The 20,330-nt window shown below is 42.1% G+C and overlaps 1 protein-coding gene across 1 annotated transcript in view; it reads left to right on the top strand.

The window, feature by feature from the left end:
* The window catches only part of LOC138648607 (mucin-2-like), a 195,918-nt gene that overhangs the window by 6,386 nt on the left and 169,202 nt on the right, over window positions 1-20,330 (top strand). The window contains exons 3-4 of the mRNA XM_069738394.1: window positions 3,525-3,663; window positions 14,587-14,697. Of these exons, the coding sequence (XP_069594495.1) occupies window positions 3,525-3,663; window positions 14,587-14,697 (250 nt within the window). The remainder of the gene's footprint in view (window positions 1-3,524; window positions 3,664-14,586; window positions 14,698-20,330) is intronic.

The raw sequence follows: 20,330 nt of genomic DNA, 5'->3' as shown, positions 1-20,330 counted from the left end.
TTAGATACACAGGTCAGCACAGGATAGGATTAGATACACGGCCCAGCAGACACTATCACACAGGAGAGAATTAAGAGGATTAGATACACGGCTCACCAGACAGTATCACACAGGAGAGGATTAGATACACGGCTCACAAGACAGTATCACACAGGAGAGGATTAGATACACGGCTCAGCAGTCAGTATTCCACAGGAGGATTAGATACACAGGTCAGCACAGGATAGGATTAGATACACGGCTCAGCAGTCAGTATTCCACAGGATTAGATACATAGGTCAGCACAGGATAGGATTAGATACACGGCTCACCAGACAGTATCACACAGGAGAGGATTAGATACACGGCTCAGCAGTCAGTATTCCACAGGATTAGATACACAGGTCAGCACAGGATAGGATTAGATACACGGTTCACCAGACAGTATCACACAGGAGGATTAGATACACAGGTCAGCACAGGATAGGATTAGATACACGGCTCACCAGACAGTATCACACAGGAGGATTAGATACACAGGTCAGCACAGGATAGGATTAGATACACGGCTCAGCAGACAGTATTACACAGGAGAGGATTAGATACACGGCTCACCAGACAGTATCACACAGGATAGGATTAGATACACGGCTCAGCAGACAGTATTACACAGGATAGGATTAGATACACGGCTCACCAGACAGTATCACACAGGAGAGGATTAGCTACACGGCACAGCAGTCAGTATTCCACAGTATTAGATACACAGGTCAGCACAGGAGAGGATTAGATACACGGCTCAGCAGACAGTATTACACAGGAGAGCATTAGATACTTGGCTCAGCACAGTATAGTGATAAATGCAGGGTCTGATGTCCTGTGAGGAGCTGCAGTGAGAGGTCGGAGCAGCACAGAGATTCTCCCCCATCCCCCTCTGTTACCTCTCTGCAGCTCCTGAAAAGAGAACATCAGACGGCAGCACTTCACCCTCTCTAGTGATTCTAGGGATTACAGCCACACACCAGGCAGCAGAGGACAGGGAATGGCCGCTGAGTGTGAGGGGAGACAGATGGAGCTGCTCCTCCAACAGCACAGCTCTCAGTCACAGTGGAGCTCACAGTCAGGTACACTCCACTGTGGCTGAAGCAAGATGGCACCGATCTCCTGCCTCTGCTGTGATGTGGAGAAAGCCCAGGGGGCGTGGCCACATCAGAGCAGAGAGCAGACAATGCTAGCTATGGGGTCGGCTCCCGACTACAGATGTCTATGTCCAGGGCAGCCGTATGTGAAGACTGTAAGTGTCGTGCAGCTACACTTACAGTCCTGCAAATGAAATTGGCGGCGCCCAGTGGCAGAAAAAAAAATGAATAAAAAAAAAACAATAAATACTATGCACTTGAAAATAACTTATAAAAATAAGGAATTAAAGAGGTTTTTTTTTTTTTTTACAATATTAAAACGCGGCACCTTCCCTTTAAATAACATTAGAAATGGAATGAATGGGTTAACACTGCACTTTCATTAATTTGATGGAAAAGGAAAATGGGATCCAGGAAGGTGGCTTATTAAATTAATAAGCTGTTCTGTTTTCCTTTTCCATCATATTACCGGCAGTGCAGTTTTAACCCATTCATTCCATTTGTGATATTAAATTAATAAATGCATTATGTATTGCTTTCAGTATAACAGATTAGGTTCTTAGTAGAAGGAAAGAAAAACAATAACTTCAATACAATTTTTACGCCACGTTTGGTCATCTACTTCTTTACACAGGCACCTATTAAAAACCTACAAAATGCTAAATGTTGGGATTATCATTGTATATTTTTCTCACATGTTCCATTACTCATGGTGAACCCGAACCCATGGAGATTGACCTAATATAGTCTGTAAATCTGAAACTAAATCTGAAATGATTAAAAGCACGATAGACCACATAAACTTTGAAGTTAGTCCTGCAGTTCACGTAGGCCCGTATGAAGACGGTACCACCACTTACTCTCAACATCTGTTTCTGCAGTAATTGAAGTGGTCACGTTTGTAATTCCCTTTCGGGGCAATTTGACGTGGCTTATATTGTATAAACAGAAAAAAATGTAAAAAGAACCTGACAGTAGAGACAACACCTAGGATCTAATTATTTGGCTGCATTTGTCTTTTAAAGTTGATTACAGATGAGATAATAACCCCATTGTGTGGGACAAGTATACAGTATTCAGCTCACCTTCTCCATCTTCTTTCACACAAATTGAAATGACCAGATTACTCAGAAAGGAATGCACTACACTCTGGCCAGTCGGGCCCCACCTGTCGATAGAACACCCATTGAGGCATGACTGAGATCTCTGAGCCCTCCATACATTCTCCTCCCAGAACTTTCAGTCCAGTGGCTGCTTGTCAATATCGTGACTTTGTGCATATGAAGTAGATCTCTGCCTAAGTGCCAGAGACTTGCAGTCAATGTGGATGCCCGAAGTCGCGGTATTGACATGCAGAAATGGGATGCAAATTTCTGTTAGGAGAAAGTAAGGACGGCTCAGAAATCTTAATCATGCCTCTATATGTGTGCTACCTGCAGACAGGACAGAATGGGTCAGGGTGTAGTGCACTCCTTTCTGACTAGTCATTTGAATATGTGGCAAAAAAATTGATAACGTGAGCATCAGTAAATACTGCAAACTTTAAAGGACAAATGCAGCAATTTAATTTAAATATAGGCGTTGATCCTGCTGTCAGGTTCCCTTTAAAGTGCTTAGTGAGTGTCACTTCTTCGCTAATTAATACCGATGAGCAAATCTACTAATAGTTGATTTGGCAAATCCATTCGAATTTGGTCAGGAAATATTTGTGTGCTACAAAATGAGTTAACTTTATTATGTACTGAGGTCTGAATTGCCAACTTGTCCCACTATGCACACATCCAGCCAAGCAGCACCTATCCAGTTCGGTCTTCGGGTGTCCTACCACATCAATCATCTCCTCCGTGCTAACTAGAGCTCAAAATTTTATGATGTCATCCCACGCCTCACCGATACAGTGGTTAGACCTTATATTTTGATACCTGGCTAGTGTAGAGGGGCTGAACATACAGCGACATGGTGGAAAATGACACCTGATGAACAAAACAGAGAGGGGTTGCTGGACAGTCAAGCGCTAAGTCAAGTGAACATTATATTTTTTTTATGAATCGCCCAATATACAAATTCACCTTAATCCACAAATTTTATAAAATTGAAAAGTAATTTTATTAATTTAAAATAGATTAACTTATCTCTACTAACTACATATTGAACTATTAGTCTTGGAAAGTAGAGCAACAACATTGTCTTTGTACTTTATTCTTGTAAGCAACACTGAAATATATCTACGGTATACGTGTTTGGAGTAATTCTGGATATACGGTACTTATCTTCTTATATAATAGCCATACAGGTGGATATGTTGCCACTTGGATCCCACAGTAAAAATATATGTACAATATACAATAGATGCTGTACTAATCCAATCTATATTTGCAAGATCTTTTAACTATGCTTTATATACAGTTCATGTTATAGTGGCAAATGGAATTGTACAGCTATTCCTTGTTCTGCAACCTGTTCTATAGAAGGAGGATCCCACATATCAACTTTTGATCAGCTGCAATATCACATGCATGGGGATTGTGAATATGTCATTTCTAAGGTATGACTATCTATATATCTCTACAATAATTTTACTCGAGAAGTTGTGGCAGAAAAAATTGTACTTTTTATTTTCTTTTGCCTCATTCCGCACACTTTTTTACAGGTATTAGCATGAGCCGGTTTAGCTACAATCATGCAAGAAATTTACTGTAATCTATGCTGGCTTTGCAGGTGTATATTTCATTTTGGCTACACATACAAGCCAAAGATTATGCAGTTATATATACAGTATATATATATATATATATATACTAGATGGAGGCCCGATGCTATCGCATCGGGAGGGCGGTAATGTCATGATGGGACAGGCTTTGCAGTATTGAGAATCTCTCCCCCCCCATGTGCTCACCCATCTATCCACTCTCTCTTTCCCCATGTGCTGACTTCTCCCGTCTGTGCTCTCCTCTTTGATTTGTCTACCCCATGTGCTATCCCCCTTGTCTGCTGTTGCTCTCCTCCCTGTGCTGTGTTGTCCGCTAATGTGCTGTCCCATTTGAGCTGTCTCCTCCCTGTGCTTTGTCTCTCTCACCCCTGTGCGCTTTGATCACAGAGGATACATTTTGTGAGGTAAAATATTGTTTAAACAGTCAGTGAAATATTTTACCTGACAAAATTAATCCTATATGAACCTCTGCTGTAATGTCAGTATTGTCTTTTGCTTGTTATTGTGGTATGCTCCTTCCCCGGTCACACACAGATAATTTTTAAAATTAACTTTAATTTGTGGGAAAACTCCTTTAATGTGACCGGCTTCCTCTGCCTGTAGACACGTCGCGCATCTACCGCCGAGTTCAGCCAAACGGTTCACTGCGCAAGCACGGAATTCACGGAGGCGTAGTAAATCACACCGCCGCTATCTTTGTGCAGACAGATAGCGGCGGTCACATTAAACTGCGCTACTCCTGTGCAAAGATGGCGGCAGTCAGTGAATCATTCAGCTGATCCCAGTGGTGGCGTGTTCACGATGGTGTTCTGCTGGTGGTACCGTGCAAGAGGCTGTGTACGGCACATACAGTTCAGTTTGTGTGTGTGTGTGGTGTGTGTGGTGTGCACAGATTGGGAAAATTGTGGTAAATTTCTGCGTTGCTGAATCACTAGAATTCCAGAATCATTAGTACATGTGGCTTTATTATTCTACTCCTTTCAGAGTTCAAGACCCCTTCATCAGGAAACACCACAGGAACAGTGGTGTTTCCTGATGAATGAGTCTTGAATAGTGATGAGCGAATATACTCATTACTCGAGATTTCTCGAGCATGCTCGAGGGTCCTCCAAGTATTTTTTAGTGCTCGGAGATTTAGTTTTTCTTGCCACAGCTGAATGATTTACATCTGTTAGCCAGCATAAGTACACGTGGGGTGTTATGATCTGGTGGCCTAGGAGCAGCATGAGACGTACTCTGGAGAAGGTGGTACCTGTACTGACCGCAGACACTGAACTTAGCACCGCAACTAGAAGTAGCCGTGGGATATACCTAACACTCCCTAGACACCTCAACACAGCCTAAGGACTAAATACCCCTAAAGATAGAAACGGAAAACTATCTTGCCTCAGAGAAAATCCCCAAAGGATAGACAGCCCCCCACAAATATTGACTGTGAGAGGAGAGGGAAATGACATACGCAGACTGAAATCAGGATTTAGCAAAGGAGGCCATTCTAGCTAAAAAGAAAGAATAGGACAGAGTACTATGCGGTCAGTATTAAAACACTAGAAAATATCCACCGCAGAAAATACAAATCTCCACATCTGACTAAAGACATGGAGGGTATATCTGCATCTCCAGAGATACAGCTTGGCTGCAAAAAATCCTTACACAGACAAGCTGGACAAGACAAAACATGAAAATGCACTGAACTATAAGGCCCACAGCATGTGGACAGCAAAAACAAAGCCAGAACTTATCGTTGTTGAAAAGAACAGCAAAACAGGAGAGACCAGGTAGGGATGTGAATCCTCCAAAAACAATGGACAGCTGGCACTGACTAAAGGATCAAGCAAGACTAAATAGCCCAGTCCAAATTGCAATAAGTGGACACACCTGATAAATGCTGCGATCCAAATACAGCAGCACTACCATTCATAACCAACGGAGGGAGCCCAAGAGCAGAATTCACAACAGTACCCCCCCTTGAGGAGGGGTCACCGAACCCTCACCAGAGCCCCCAGGCCGATCAGGACGAGCCAAATGAAATGCACGAACCAAATCGTCAGCATGAACATCAGAGGCAACAACCCAAGAATTATCCTCCTTGCCATAACCCTTCCATTTGACAAGATACTGAAGCTTCCGCCTCGAAAAACGAGAATCCAAAATCTTCTCAACCACATACTCCAACTCCCCATCAATCAACATCGGGGCCGGAGGATCAACATAGGGAACAACGGGCACCACATACTTCCGCAACAAAGATCTATGGAAAACATTATGGATGGAAAAAGAGGCTGGAAGGGCCAAACGAAAAGACACTGGATTGATAATCTCAGAAATCCTATAAGGACCAATAAACCGAGGCTTGAACTTAGGGGAAGAAACCTTCATAGGAACATGACGGGAAGACAACCAGACCAAATCCCCAACCCGAAGCCGGGAAACAACACACCGACGACGGTTTGCAAAACACTGAGCCTCCTCCTGAGACAACACCAAATTGTCCACCACATGAGCCCAAATTTGCTGCAGCCTGTCAACCACAGAATCCACACCAGGACAATCAGAAGGCTCAACCTGCCCTGAAGAAAAACGAGGATGAAGACCAAAATTACAAAGAAAAGGTGAAACCAAGGTAGCAGAACTAACCCGATTATTAAGGGCAAACTCGGCCAATGGCAAGAAAGCCACCCAATCATCCTGATCAGCAGACACAAAGCATCTCAAATAAGTTTCCAAAGTCTGATTAGTTCGCTCGTTTTGGCCATTTGTCTGAGGATGAAATGCGGAAGAAAAAGACAAATCAATGCCCAGCCTAGCACAAAAGGCCCGCCAAAACCTAGAAACAAACTGGGAACCTCTATCGGACACAATATTCTCCGGAATGCCATGCAAACGAACCACATGCTGAAAAAACAACGGAACCAAATCAGAAGAGGAAGATAATTTAGGCAAAGGTACCAAATGAACCATCTTAGAAAACCGATCACAAACCACCCAGATAACCGACATCCTCTGGGAAACCGGAAGATCAGAAATAAAATCCATAGAAATATGCATCCAAGGCTTCTCAGGGACCGGCAAAGGCAGAAGCAACCCACTAGCACGGGAACAACAAGGCTTGGCCCGCGCACAAGTCCCACAGGACTGCACAAAAGAACGCACATCCCGCGACAAAGAAGGCCACCAAAAGGACCTACCAACCAAATCTCTGGTACCAAAAATTCCAGGATGGCCAGCCAACACAGAACAATGAACCTCAGAAATCACTTTACTAGTCCATCTATCAGGAACAAACAGTTTCCCCACTGGACAGCGATCAGGTTTATCAGCCTGAAATTCCTGAAGAACCCATCGTAAATCAGGGGAGATGGCAGAAAGAATCACCCCTTCCTTCAGAATGCCGACCGGCTCAAGGACCCCAGGAGAATCAGGCAAAAAACTCCTAGAGAGGGCATCAGCCTTAACATTCTTAGAACCCGGAAGATACGAGACCACAAAATCAAAACGGGAGAAAAACAGGGACCATCGAGCCTGTCTAGGGTTCAGTCGTTTGGCAGGCTCGAGGTAAATTCTTATGATCAGTCAGGACCACAATACGGTGCTTGGCCCCCTCAAGCCAATGTCGCCATTCCTCAAATGCCCACTTCATAGCCAACAACTCCCGATTGCCGACATCATAATTGCGTTCCGCAGGCGAAAACTTCCGAGAAAAGAAGGCACACGGTTTCATCAAGGAACCATCAGAATTCCTCTGAGACAAAACGGCCCCTGCCCCAATCTTAGACGTGTCAACCTCAACCTGAAATGGAAGAGAAACATCCGGCTGATGCAACACAGGGGCAGAAGTAAATCGGCGTTTAAGCTCCTGAAAGGCAGAAACAGCCGCGGAGGACCAATTCGTCACATCAGCGCCTTTCTTCATCAAATCGGTCAGAGGTTTACTCACACTGGAGAAGTTGGCAATAAAACGACGGTAAAAATTAGCAAAGCCCAAGAATTTCTGAAGGCTCTTCACAGATGTGGGCTGAATCCAATCATGAATGGCCTGAACCTTAACCGGATCCATTTCTATAGATGAGGGAGAAAAAATGAAGCCCAAGAAAGAAACCTTCTGCACTCCAAAGAGGCACTTAGACCCCGACACAAATGAAGCATTATCACGGAGGATCTGAAATACCATCCTGACCTGTTTCACATGAGACTCCCAATCATCGGAAAAAATCAAAATATCATCCAAATATACAATCATGAATTTATCAAGATAACTCCGAAAGTTATCATGCATGAAAGACTGGAACACAGATGGGGCATTAGAGAGTCCGAATGGCATCACAACGTATTCAAAATGGCCTTCGGGTGTATTAAATGCAGTTTTCCATTCGTCACCCTGCTTAATACGAACAAGATTATATGCCCCTCGAAGGTCAATCTTAGTAAACCAACTAGCCCCCCTAATCCTAGCAAACAAATCAGTAAGCAAAGGCAAAAGGTATTGAAATTTGACCGTGATCTTATTCAAGAGGCGATAATCAATACAGGGTCTCAAGGAGCCATCCTTCTTGGCAACAAAAAAAACACCTGCTCCCAATGGTGAAAAAGATGGCCGAATATGCCCCTTCTCCAAAGACTCCTTAATATAGCTCCGCATGGCGGCATGTTCTGGCACAGACATGTTGAAAAGTCGGCCCTTGTGGAACTTACAACCTGGAATCAAGTCAATAGCACAATCACAGTCCCTATGCGGTGGAAGGGAACTGGATTTGGGCTCATCGAATACATCCTGGAAATCTGACAAAAACTCAGGAATTTCAGAAGAGGGGGAAGAGGAAATTGACATCAAAGGAACGTGACCATGAACCCCCTGACAACCCCAACTAGTCACAGACATAGATTTCCAATCTAACACCTGATTATGTACCTGTAACCATGGAAAACCCAGCACAATAGCATCATGCAAATTATGCAACACCAGAAAACGACAATCTTCCTGATGGGCTGGCGCCATGCACATGGTCAGCTGTGTCCAAAACTGAGGTTTATTTTTATCCAACGGTGTAGCATCAATGCCCCTTAAGGGAATAGGGTTTTGCAAAGGCTGCAAGGGGAAACCACAACGTCTGGCAAATTCTAAGTCCATTAAGTTAAGAGCGGCGCCTGAATCCACAAATGCCATGACAGAAAATGACGATAATGAGCAGATCAAGGTCACAGATAACAGAAATTTAGGTTGTACAGTACTGATGGTAACAGAACTAGAGATTCCCTTTGTACGCCTAGGGCAATCAGAAATAACATGAGCAGAATCGCCACAGTAAAAACACAACCTATTCTGAAGCCTGAATCTTTGTCGTTCAGCTCTAGACAAAATCCTATCACACTGCATAGGCTCAGGGCTCCGCTCGGAGGACAACTCTGCGCTCGCGCAAGCGCCGATCAATCTGAATGGCCAGAGACATAGAATCACTCAGACCAGTAGGCGTGGGGAAACCCACCATAACATCTTTAACGGATTCAGAAAGACCCTTTCTGAAAATTGCCACCAAGGCATCCTCATTCCATTTAGTCAATACAGACCATTTTCTAAATTTCTGGCAATACGATTCTGCTGCTTCTTGACCCTGACACAGGGCCAACAAGGTCTTCTCTGCATGATCCACTGAATTAGGTTCATCATACAATAACCCTAGCGCCTGAAAAAAGGTGTCTACATTAAGCAAAGCAGGATTCCCAGATTCCAGGGAAAATGCCCAATCCTGAGGATCACCACGCAGCAGGGAAATAACAATTTTAACCTGCTGAATGGGATCACCAGAAGAACGGGGTTTCAGAGCAAAAAACAGTTTACAGTTATTTTTAAAGCTCAAAAATTTGGACCTGTCCCCAAAAAACAAATCAGGAGTTGGAATTCTAGGCTCTAAAACCGGAGTCTGAACTATATAATCAGAAATACCCTGTACTCTAGCAGCTAGTTGGTCCACACGAGAAACCAATTCCTGAACCTCCATGCCAGCGCCTAACTCCTGAGCCACCCAGAGGAAAAGAGGGAAGGAAAGACAAAACAGACTACAGAAAAAAAATGGCTCAGCACTTTTCTTCCCTTCTTCTGAGATGCATTTAACTCATTGTTGGCCAGTTGTACTGTTATGATCTGGTGGCCTAGGAGCAGCATGAGACGTACTCTGGAGAAGGTGGTACCTGTACTGACCGCAGACCCTGAACTTAGCACTGCAACTAGAAGTAGCCGTGGGATGTACCTAACACTCCCTAGACACCTCGACACAGCCTAAGGACTAACTTCCCCTAAAGATAGAAACGGGAAAACTATCTTGCCTCAGAGAATATCCCCAAAGGATAGACAGCCCCCCACAAATATTGACTGTGAGAGGAGAGGGAAATGACATACGCAGACTGAAATCAGGATTTAGCAAAGGAGGCCATTCTAGCTAAAAAGAAAGAATAGGACAGAGTACTAAGCGGTCAGTATTAAAACACTAGAAAATATCCACCGCAGAAAATACAAATCTCCACATCTGACTAAAGACATGGAGGGTATATCTGCATCTCCAGAGATACAGCTTGGCTGCAAAAAATCCTTACACAGACAAGCTGGACAAGACAAAACATGAAAATGCACTGAACTATAAGGCCCACAGCATGTGAACAGCAAAAACAAAGCCAGAACTTATCTTTGTTGAAAAGAACAACAAAACAGGGGAGACCAGGTAGGGATGTGAATCCTCCAAATACAATGGACAACTGGCACTGACTAAAGGATCAAGCAAGACTAAATAGCCCAGTCCAAATTGCAATAAGTGAACACACCTGATAAATGCTGCGATCCAAAGACAGCAGCACTACCACTTATAAACACCAGAGGGAGCCCAAGAGCAGAATTCACAACAGTGGGGGTTGCCTGGTTGCTAGGGAATTCCCACATGTACTTATGCTGGCTAACAGACGTAAATCATTCAGCTGCAGCAAGAAAAACTAAATTTCTGCGCACTAAAAAATACTCGGAGGACCCCCGAGCATGCTCGAGAAATCTCGAGTAACAAGTATATTCGCTCATCACTAGTCTTGAACTCTGAAACGCGTAGAATAATAAAGCCACATGTACTAATAATTCTGGAATTCCAGTGATTCAGCAGCGCAGAAATTTACCACAATTTTCCCAATCTGTATTTAACGGCTGGTCCTTCCTGGACTCGTGGATCTGCTGCAGCGAATCCTTTCAATGATTCAACTCAGCTACATCTGGTGAGTGCAATCTTATGGATTAACCTTTTAACCTTCTCAGATACGACACTATTTGCCCTCTTTCCTTCAACAGTTTTCATGTGTGGTGCGTATGGCATATACAGTGTGTGTGAGTGTGTGGTGCGACGGTGTTCCTCCGGTGGTATTACGCAAGAGGCTGGTACCACCAGCAGTTTCCATGTTGAGACACCCATCACTTGGGTGTCCCAATATGGAGGTCGGTGAACTTCCGCCACTTGGAATTCTGGGATACGGACTTGACAGGATGTGAAGACGTAACAAGGTAAGTAAGGTTTTAATACTATAGCTTAGGACTGTCCCAAATATGGTCACCTTGATGCGGTGGGATGACTTTTATGTTTTTTTAGTTAAATTAGTTCAATGGGAATAATGGCCGAGCAGGAAAGAGACTCCGACTAATGGACACTCAGCGACGGGTAGCTATGTAAATATGATTTATTATTTGCAACATTTTATAAGGGTCTGATGACTCTCCAGACCTCAGAGAATAATAAGCATGCAGAGAAAAATAAAAAATATGATCAACCAGAGCTCACCTGTCCTGCTGCAAAGACCTGTTCCAGTCCAGTTGTCTTCTTCTTTAGGGCAATCAATAGGCTCATCACTTGGCCATCATCAGATCAATTCTTAGCATGAACTGGATGTGGAGGAACGCCCTTATAAGTATAGGTGCATCAGAGCAATGAGCCTGCTATACTAGGTATACGCTGAAAAGCTGCTTTGTACCGTGAGATGAGTGTTCCCATAGCTCAACTCCATTGCTGCTCCACGGACCGCGGCACTCAGCGCTTTCCTGTTGCAACTAAGTTGCCCGAACCCCATGTGCTTTTCTCCTCTCACGGTACCAAGCAGCTTTTCAGCGCATACCTAGTGACGGACCGAAAACTTTCATAAAATTTTTTGGGATGCATAATAAAAGGAACTTCTGTTTTTCACATACCGAGTGCCAAGTTTATTACATTTTATATTGACAGGTTGGATACCTGACTTGGGCACCAACAGCACTACAGTCCTAGAGTGTCGTGTTCTTCTAAACCATTTTGCTGGTTTTGCCCAAAGCAAATAGCACAAAATGGGATTTGGAAGAATATGTTTTTTTTGGAAAAGTTCTAATTTGATACAACTCAAATCTATTCATTCACATCTGCTTTTGAAAGAAATGAGAAGTAAAGAGTTAGATCATGTTGGCAGATGTTTTTGGAGGCAGAAAAATCTGACAAGGTTTTTCAGAGGAATCCATTTCAGGAAGTGTATTAATCACTATGATTAAAGTTATGTGTAAATACACTGTGTGCAGAACTATTAAGCGAGTTGTATTTTAGAGGATTATTATAATTATTGATCAACAACTATGTTCTCAATCAACCCAAAAGACTCATAAACATCAAAGCTTATTATTTTTGTAAGATGGAGTGGTTTTTTTTTAGATTTGGCTATCTTAGGAGCATATCTGTTTGTGCAGGTAACTATTACTCTGCAGAATTATTAGGCACCTTAATAAAAACCAAATATATTCCCATCTCACTTGTTTATTTTCACCAGGTAAACCAATATAACTGCACAAAATTTAGTAATAAACATTTCTAACATGCCAAAACAACCCCCCCAAAAAAATTAGTGACCAATATAGCCACCTTTCTTTATGATGACACTCAGCAGCCTTCCATCCATAGATTCTGTCAGTTGCTTGATCTGTTTACGATCAACATTGCATGCATCAGCCACCACAGCCTCCAGACACTGTCTAGAGAGGTGGGCTGTTTTCCCTCCCTTTAGATCTCACATTTTATGAGGGACCACAGGTTCTCTATGGGGTTCAGATCAGGTGAACAAGGGGGCCATGTCATTATTTTTTCTTTTTTGAGACCTTTACTGGCCAGCCACGCTGTGGAGTAGTTGGAGGCATGTGATGGAACCTTGTCCTGCATGAAAATCATGTTTTTCTTGAACGATACCAACTTCTTCCTGCACCAGTGCTTGAAAAAGTTGTCTTCCAGAAACTGGCAGTAGGTCTGGGAGTTGAGCTTCACTCCATCCTCAACCCGAAAAGGTCCCACAAGTTCATCTTTGATGATACCAGCCCATACCAGTACCCCACCTCCACCTTGCTGGCGTCTGAGTTGGAGTGGAGCTCTCTGCCCTTTACTGATCCAGCCTCTGGCCCATCCATCTGGCCCATCAAGAGTCACTCTCATTTCATCAGTCTATAAATCCTTTGAATAGTCAGTCTTAAGCTCTTTATTGGCCCAATCTTGACGTTTTATCTTATGTTTCTTGTTCAAAGGTGGTTGTTTTTCAGCCTTCCTTACCTTGGCCATGTCCCTGAGTATCGCACACCTTGTGCTTTTTGTTACTCCAATAACGGTGCAGCTCTGAAATATGGCAAAACTGGTGGCAAATGGCATCTTGGCAGCTTCACGCTTGATTTTCCTCAATTCATGGACAGTTATTTTGCACCTTTTTTGCCCAACACGCTTCTTGCGACCCCGTTGGCTATTTGCCATGAAATGCTTGATTGTTCGATGATCAGGCTTCAAAAGTTTGGCAATTATAAGACTGCTGCATCCCTCTGCAAGACATCTCACAATTTTGGATTTTTCAGAGCCCGTCAAATCTCTCTTCTGAAGCATTTTGCCAAAGGAAAGAAAGTTGCCTAATAATTAAGCACACCTTATATAGGGTTTTGATGTCATTAGACAACAACCCTCCTCATTACAGAGATGCACATCACCTGATTTACTTAAATGGTAGTTGGCTCTAAAGCCTGAACAGCTTGGAGTAGGACAACATGTATAAAAAGTATCATGTGATCAAAGTACAACTTGCCTAATAATTCTGCACACAGTGTAGTTTTTGCACTATTTATGACATTTTAAGTCTTTATTTAACCCATTACGTGCCAAATTAGCAATTTTCTTTTTTTTGTTTTAATGACAGATTTTTAATGATTTGGGTCCTAATGAATCAGAAACATAATTTGCTAAATTTTTTCAAGTATGGATTTTTCAGAAAAGGGCATCCCTATATTCAATTAAAAATGACAATTACATGATTTCCTATTTTGTAAACATTCATTTTACAAACACAACACAAAAAATTGGACCTAATTATAAAAATTATAAAATCTTAGTTGCTAGAAGCTAAAGATTAGGCATCACAAAAAAAGGACATTGGTAGATAATGGGTGAAGTGAAAAAATTGTGCAGGCTGCTTAATAAATGTGGATCTGTATTGATAAATATGTTCTAGTATATGCTAAATCATACCTTTACTTTTAGTCCTCAGTTTACACTTCTAAAATTGCTTCTGTTCAGAATGGAAGTCAATTAAAAAATGAGGGAACGTACAGACTTTTTAGATTGTATTGCATTTTTCATCCTAAGAATAGAACTGGTGGAAATTTCCAGAACACAGTTATGAGCAGAGTCTTAGATGTGACACATAGTCATGTTTTCAGAAATGTTCTAATGAAATGTATTTATTTCTTAGGATTGTCACACTTATCTTTATACTATCTTGGGTGACTTAAGACAATGTGGATTAAGACAGACAGAAGTCTGTCTTACAAGAGTCACCATTTATTTCAATAATGCCTCAACGGTAAGTGATCTTCTCATAATTTAAGAATATTTTGAATTCAAATTCTATCATCAAAACTAGATCTTAAAAAAGGCAAAGAATGAAAACACAAATATACTAGACGTTTGTATCACTTTTCATTAATGAAACTCTCTTTTCCTAAATCTAAATGAACTCCTTTAACACAACATTGGCAAGTAACAAAAATATACAGTAGATAAACATTTTTCTAAAAAAAATGTAATATGTTAAAAAAGTTTCCGCACACATTCAGTAAAGCCCTCTAGTCAAAATTACTAACTTGGATTAAAACCTACAGAAACAAGTAAATTCAGTGCTGGCATATTAAAAATAACAGTAGAACATCAAATAGACATTTGGCCAAGCTTTTGCACCTTTTGTTAATTTTTCCAGTACTACGGACATTCCATACCTACCATACAGACATACTGTGTGGCTGTTATATGGTCCTTGATGAGAGGGATCACTGGTTATTCCAAAAAATGGACTACTTTGTTGGAAGAACTTGTGCATCTCTCCCTTCTCTAAAATAAATGTAAGTGAGAAAACATGAAGATTGTGATACAATCAGGTTGTGCTAATATCAGTGACAAAATCTAGACTAAAATAATAATACAGTGCACAATTTGATCATTGATATGTTGATATGTGCAAACCAGTATTATTACTGGTAATGAGTGAACTCATGGATGCTTGGGTCTGATGGGTTCGGCCAAAGATCTAAAAAAAAGTTTGGTTTGGGTACCAGAAAGGTACCTGAACCCGAACCCTATTCAAATTTTCTAATTAATAGGGGGCCCGAGCATCCATTGTTTGCCATGCTGTCATCTCCATGTCAGCATGGAAAACACGGGTTCTGATCAGTGGTAAGATCATTATTGCCAGTCAGAGAGCTATAGTTCCCGTGCTGTCAGATGACAGCATGAGCCAGCAGCTGTGACTGTTGGTAAAAAGGTTACTGCCGGTCACAGGCATCGGCTGATGAGAGTAAAACTCCTGTCAGCCTACATCTGCTGTCGCTGGGACTATTCATCAGTAGTGTTGAGCATTCCGATACCGCAAGTATCGGGTATCGGCCGATATTTGCGGTATCAGAATTCCGATACCGAAATCCGATATTTTTGTGATATCGGGTATCGGTATCGGATCAACAGGGATGTGTAAAATAAAGAATTAAAATAAAAAATATTGATATGCTCACCTTTCCGGCGGCCCCTGGACATCATGCGGCTAACCGGGTGGCTTCTTTCTTCAAAATGCGCGCCTTTAGGACCTGGGAATGACGTCCCGGGTTCTGATTGGTCGCGTGCCGCCCATGTGACCGGCACGCGACCAATCAGAAGCCGTGACGTCATTCGCAGGTCCTCAATTCCTAGAATTAGGAGTTTTTGTGAATGAGAATGACGTCCCGGGTTCTGATTGGTCGCGTGCCGCCCATGTGACCGGCACGCGACCAATCAGAAGCCGCGACGTCATTCTCATTCACAAAAACTCCTAATTCTAGGAATTGAGGACCTGCGAATGACGTCACGGCTTCTGATTGGTCGCGTGCCGGTCACATGGGCGGCACGCGACCAATCAGAACCCGGGACGTCATTCCCAGGTCCTAAAGGCGCGCATTTTGAAGAAAGAAGCCACCCGGTTAGCCGCATGATGTCCAGGGGCCGCCGGAGAGGTGAGCATATCAATATTTTTTATTTTAATTCTTTATTTTACACATCCCTATGGATCCCAGGGCCTGAAGGAGAGTTTCCTCTCCTTCAGACCCTGGGAACCATGAGAATACCTTCCAATACTTGATGTCCCATTGACTTGTATTGGTATCGGATATCGGTATCGGCGATACCCGATATTTTTCGGGTATCGGCCGATACTATCCGATACCGATACTTTCAAGTATCGGACGGTATCGCTCAACACTATTCATCAGCTGATGCCTGTGCTAATAATAAATAAATAAATAAATAAATAAATACAAATTATGTGGAATCTCTTCTATTTTTGATAACCAGGGCAGGCAAATTTGACAGCTGCGGGCTGCAACCCTCAGCTGATAGCTTTGTCATGGCTGCTTAACCCTTAAACCTTAACCCTTAACCCTTAACCCTTTGGTGACAGAGCCAATTTGGTACTTAATGACCAAGCCAAATTTTACAATTCTGACCACTGTCCGTTTATGAGGTTATAACTCTGGACCACTTTAACGGATCCCACTGATTCTGAGAAGGTTTTTTCGAGAAATATTGTTATTCACGGTAACGGTAACATTTTTTCGATATTACTTGCATTTATTTATGAAAAAATGGAAATATAGCAAAAATTTTGAAAATTTAGCAATTTTCAAACTTTGAATTTTTATCTCCTTAAGTCACACAGATATGTCAAACAAAATAGTTATTAAATAAAATTTCCCATATGTCAACTTTATATCAGCACAATTTCAAAACAAATTATCTTTTTTAGGGAGTTATAAGGGTTAAAAGTTGACCAGCAATTTCTAATTTTTACAACAAAATTTACAAAACCATATGTGGGGGTGAACCGCTGTTTGGGTTCACAGCAGAGCTCAGAAGAGAAGGAGCAAAATTTGACTTTTTCAATGCAGAATTGGCTGGAATTGAGATTGGACGCCATGTTGCCTTTGAAGAGCACCTGATGTGCCTAAACAGTGGAAATCCCCCACAAGAGACACCATTTTGGAAACTAGACCCCCTAAGGAACTTATCTAGATGTGTGGTGAGCACTTTGGACCCCCAAGTGCTTCACACAAGTTTATAATGTAGAGCCGTCAAAATAAAAAAATCGTATTTTTTCCACAAAGATGATCTTTTGCCTCCAAATTTTTATTTTCACAAGGGTAACAGGAGAAATTAGACCACCAAAGATGTGCAATTTGTCCTGAGTATGCCGGTACCCCATATGGGGAGTAAACTACTGTTTGGGTGCATGGCAGAGCTCGGAAGGAAAGGAGCGCCGTTTGACATTTTCAATGCAGAATTGGCTGGAATTGAGATCAGACGCCATGTCACTTTTGGGGAGCTCCTGATGTGCCTAAACAGTGGAAACCCCCCACAATTTACACCATTTTGGAAACTAGACCATTAAGGAACTTATATAGATGTGTGGTTAGCACTTTGAACTTCACGCAAGTTTATAATGTAGAGCCGTGAAGATAAAAAATCGTATTTTTTTCCACAAAGATGATCTTTTTGCCCCCCAATTTTTATTTTCACAGGAAATAGGAGAAATTAGACCACAACAATTGTTGTTTAATTTGTTCTGAGTACGCTGATTCCCGATATATGGGGGAAAAGTACTATTTGGGCTCATGGCAGAGCTCGGAAGGGAAGGAGCGCTGTTAGATATTTTCAATGCAGAATTGACTGGAATTGAGATCGGACGCCATGTCGCTTTTGGGGAGCCCTGATGTGCTCAAACAGTGAAATCTCCCCCAAAGTGATCTCATTTTGGAAACTAGATCCCGAAAGGAGCTTATCTAGATGTGTGGTGAGCACTGTGAACCCCCAAGTGCTTCACAGAAGTTTATAATGCAGAGCCGTGAAAATAAAAAACATTTTTCCACAAAAATGATATTTTCACCCCCAAATTATTACTTTCACAAGGGCAACAGGAGAAATTGCACCACAAAAGTTGTTTTGCAATTTATTCTGAGTACTCAGATACCCCATATGTGGGGGGGACACTGTTTGGGCGCACGGCAGAGCACGGAATGGAAGGAGTGCCCTTTTGGAATGCAGACTTTGATAGAATGGTCTGTGGGCGTCATGTTGCATTTGCAGAGCCCCTGATGTGCCTAAACAGTAGAAACCCCACAAGTGACCCCATTTTGGAAACTAGACCCCCCAGGGAACTTATCTAGATGTGTGGTGAGAACTTTGAATGCCCAAGTGCTTCAAATAAGTTTATACTGTAATGCAGAGCCGTGAACGTAAAAAATCATTTTTTTCCACAAAAATGATTTTTTTAGCCACCAATTTTTTATTTTCCCAAGTGTAACAAGAGAAATTTGTCCTGAGTACGCTGATACCTCATATGTTGGGGAAAACTATTGTTTGGGCACACATCGGGACTCGTAAGGGAAGTAGAGAACTAGACACCCCCCCCCCCCGGGAACTTATCTAGATGTGTGGTGAGCACTTTAAACCCCCAAGTGCTTCACAGAAGTTTATAATGCAGAGCCGTGGAAATAAAAAAATCATTTAGTCTTGCTCTTCCAACTTGCCCTGTAGCGGTGGCAAGTGGTGTAATATTTGTGGGGCTGATATCACCTTTATATTGTCAGGTGCCATCAAGCCCAAGGGTCATTAATGGAATAAGTTTGAAAATAAGCACACAGCATAAATAAAAAAAATGTTAAAATAAAAATCAACACCATTTTACACATTTATTTAAAAATAAAAAATAAAGGTATACTCACCTTCAGTCTTTTACATTGAATCCCTTGTCCCTTGTAAAAGACAGAAAATAATAAACAACCATTATACTCACCTTATGTCTAATCCATTGAAGCCCTTATCTCCTGTTAAAAACAAAAATAATGCACAATCGTATCCCTCACTTGTCCAATGTGAATATTAGCAATACTGTCCCACTCCACAATCCATCTCTGTGATATCTGGTTTACAACTTGAACGGTGCCATGATGCGACCATCCAGACTGAAAACCAGGACACAATGAGGTGCTGCAATCACAGCTCAGTAACTGATGGTGACTGAAGGTCCATTCCCACCAGCTCTTCACTGTGAAGGGATGATAAACTGTGGTAACCTCAATGAGATCACAGCGAGCACTGTGAGAATTTTCTCAATGTGCTCATGGTGATCTCATTGAGGTCACTGCAGTTCATCATCCCAGCTCAGAGTGAAAGGAGCCTGGGAACGTAGATTCGGTGACTTGCGGTAACCTCTATGACATCACTGCTCATCACGCGTGGCACCTCATTGTGTCCTGGATTTTAGCCTTGATGGTTTCATCATGGCACCATACAGCTTGCAAACCAGATATCGCAGAGATGGATTACAGCATGCAGCAGTATTTATTGCTAATCTTCACTTCAGACAGGTGAGAGATATGGTTGTTTATTATTTTTGTTTTTTTACAGGGGACAATCGATTAAATGGAATAGATGTACGGTGAGTTTAACTGTGCTTTATTATTTTCACTTTTATTCTTATTTAATTTCTCACATAGACTAATTACTATACAGTGTTGTGTGAGGCTATGTACACACGTTGCGGATTTTGCTGCAGATCCACAGTGGATTGGCCGCTGCAGATTCGCAGCAGTTTTCCTTGAGTTTACAGTACCATGTAAACCTATGGAAAACAAAATCCGCAGTGCACAAGCTGCGGAAAATAACACGCGGAAACGCTGCGTTGTTTATTCCGCAGCATGTCAATTCTTTGTACTGATTCCGCAGTGGTTTACACCTGCTCCATAATAGGACTCCGCAGGTGTAAAACCACAGGTGAAATCCGCACAAAAAACTTTAAAAAACCACAGTAAACATGCAGTAATTCCGCAGTAAATCCGCTGAGCGGATTTACCAAATTCAGTGCAGAAAAATCCGCACACCTTTCTGCAACGTGTGCACATACCCTAACAAATTCTT

The sequence above is a fragment of the Ranitomeya imitator genome, chromosome 9 (genome assembly GCF_032444005.1).
Source record: "Ranitomeya imitator isolate aRanImi1 chromosome 9, aRanImi1.pri, whole genome shotgun sequence".
NCBI lineage: Eukaryota > Metazoa > Chordata > Amphibia > Anura > Dendrobatidae > Ranitomeya > Ranitomeya imitator.
Note: the sequence above shows the minus strand (reverse complement) of the source record. Positions and strands in the feature narration are given on the sequence as shown.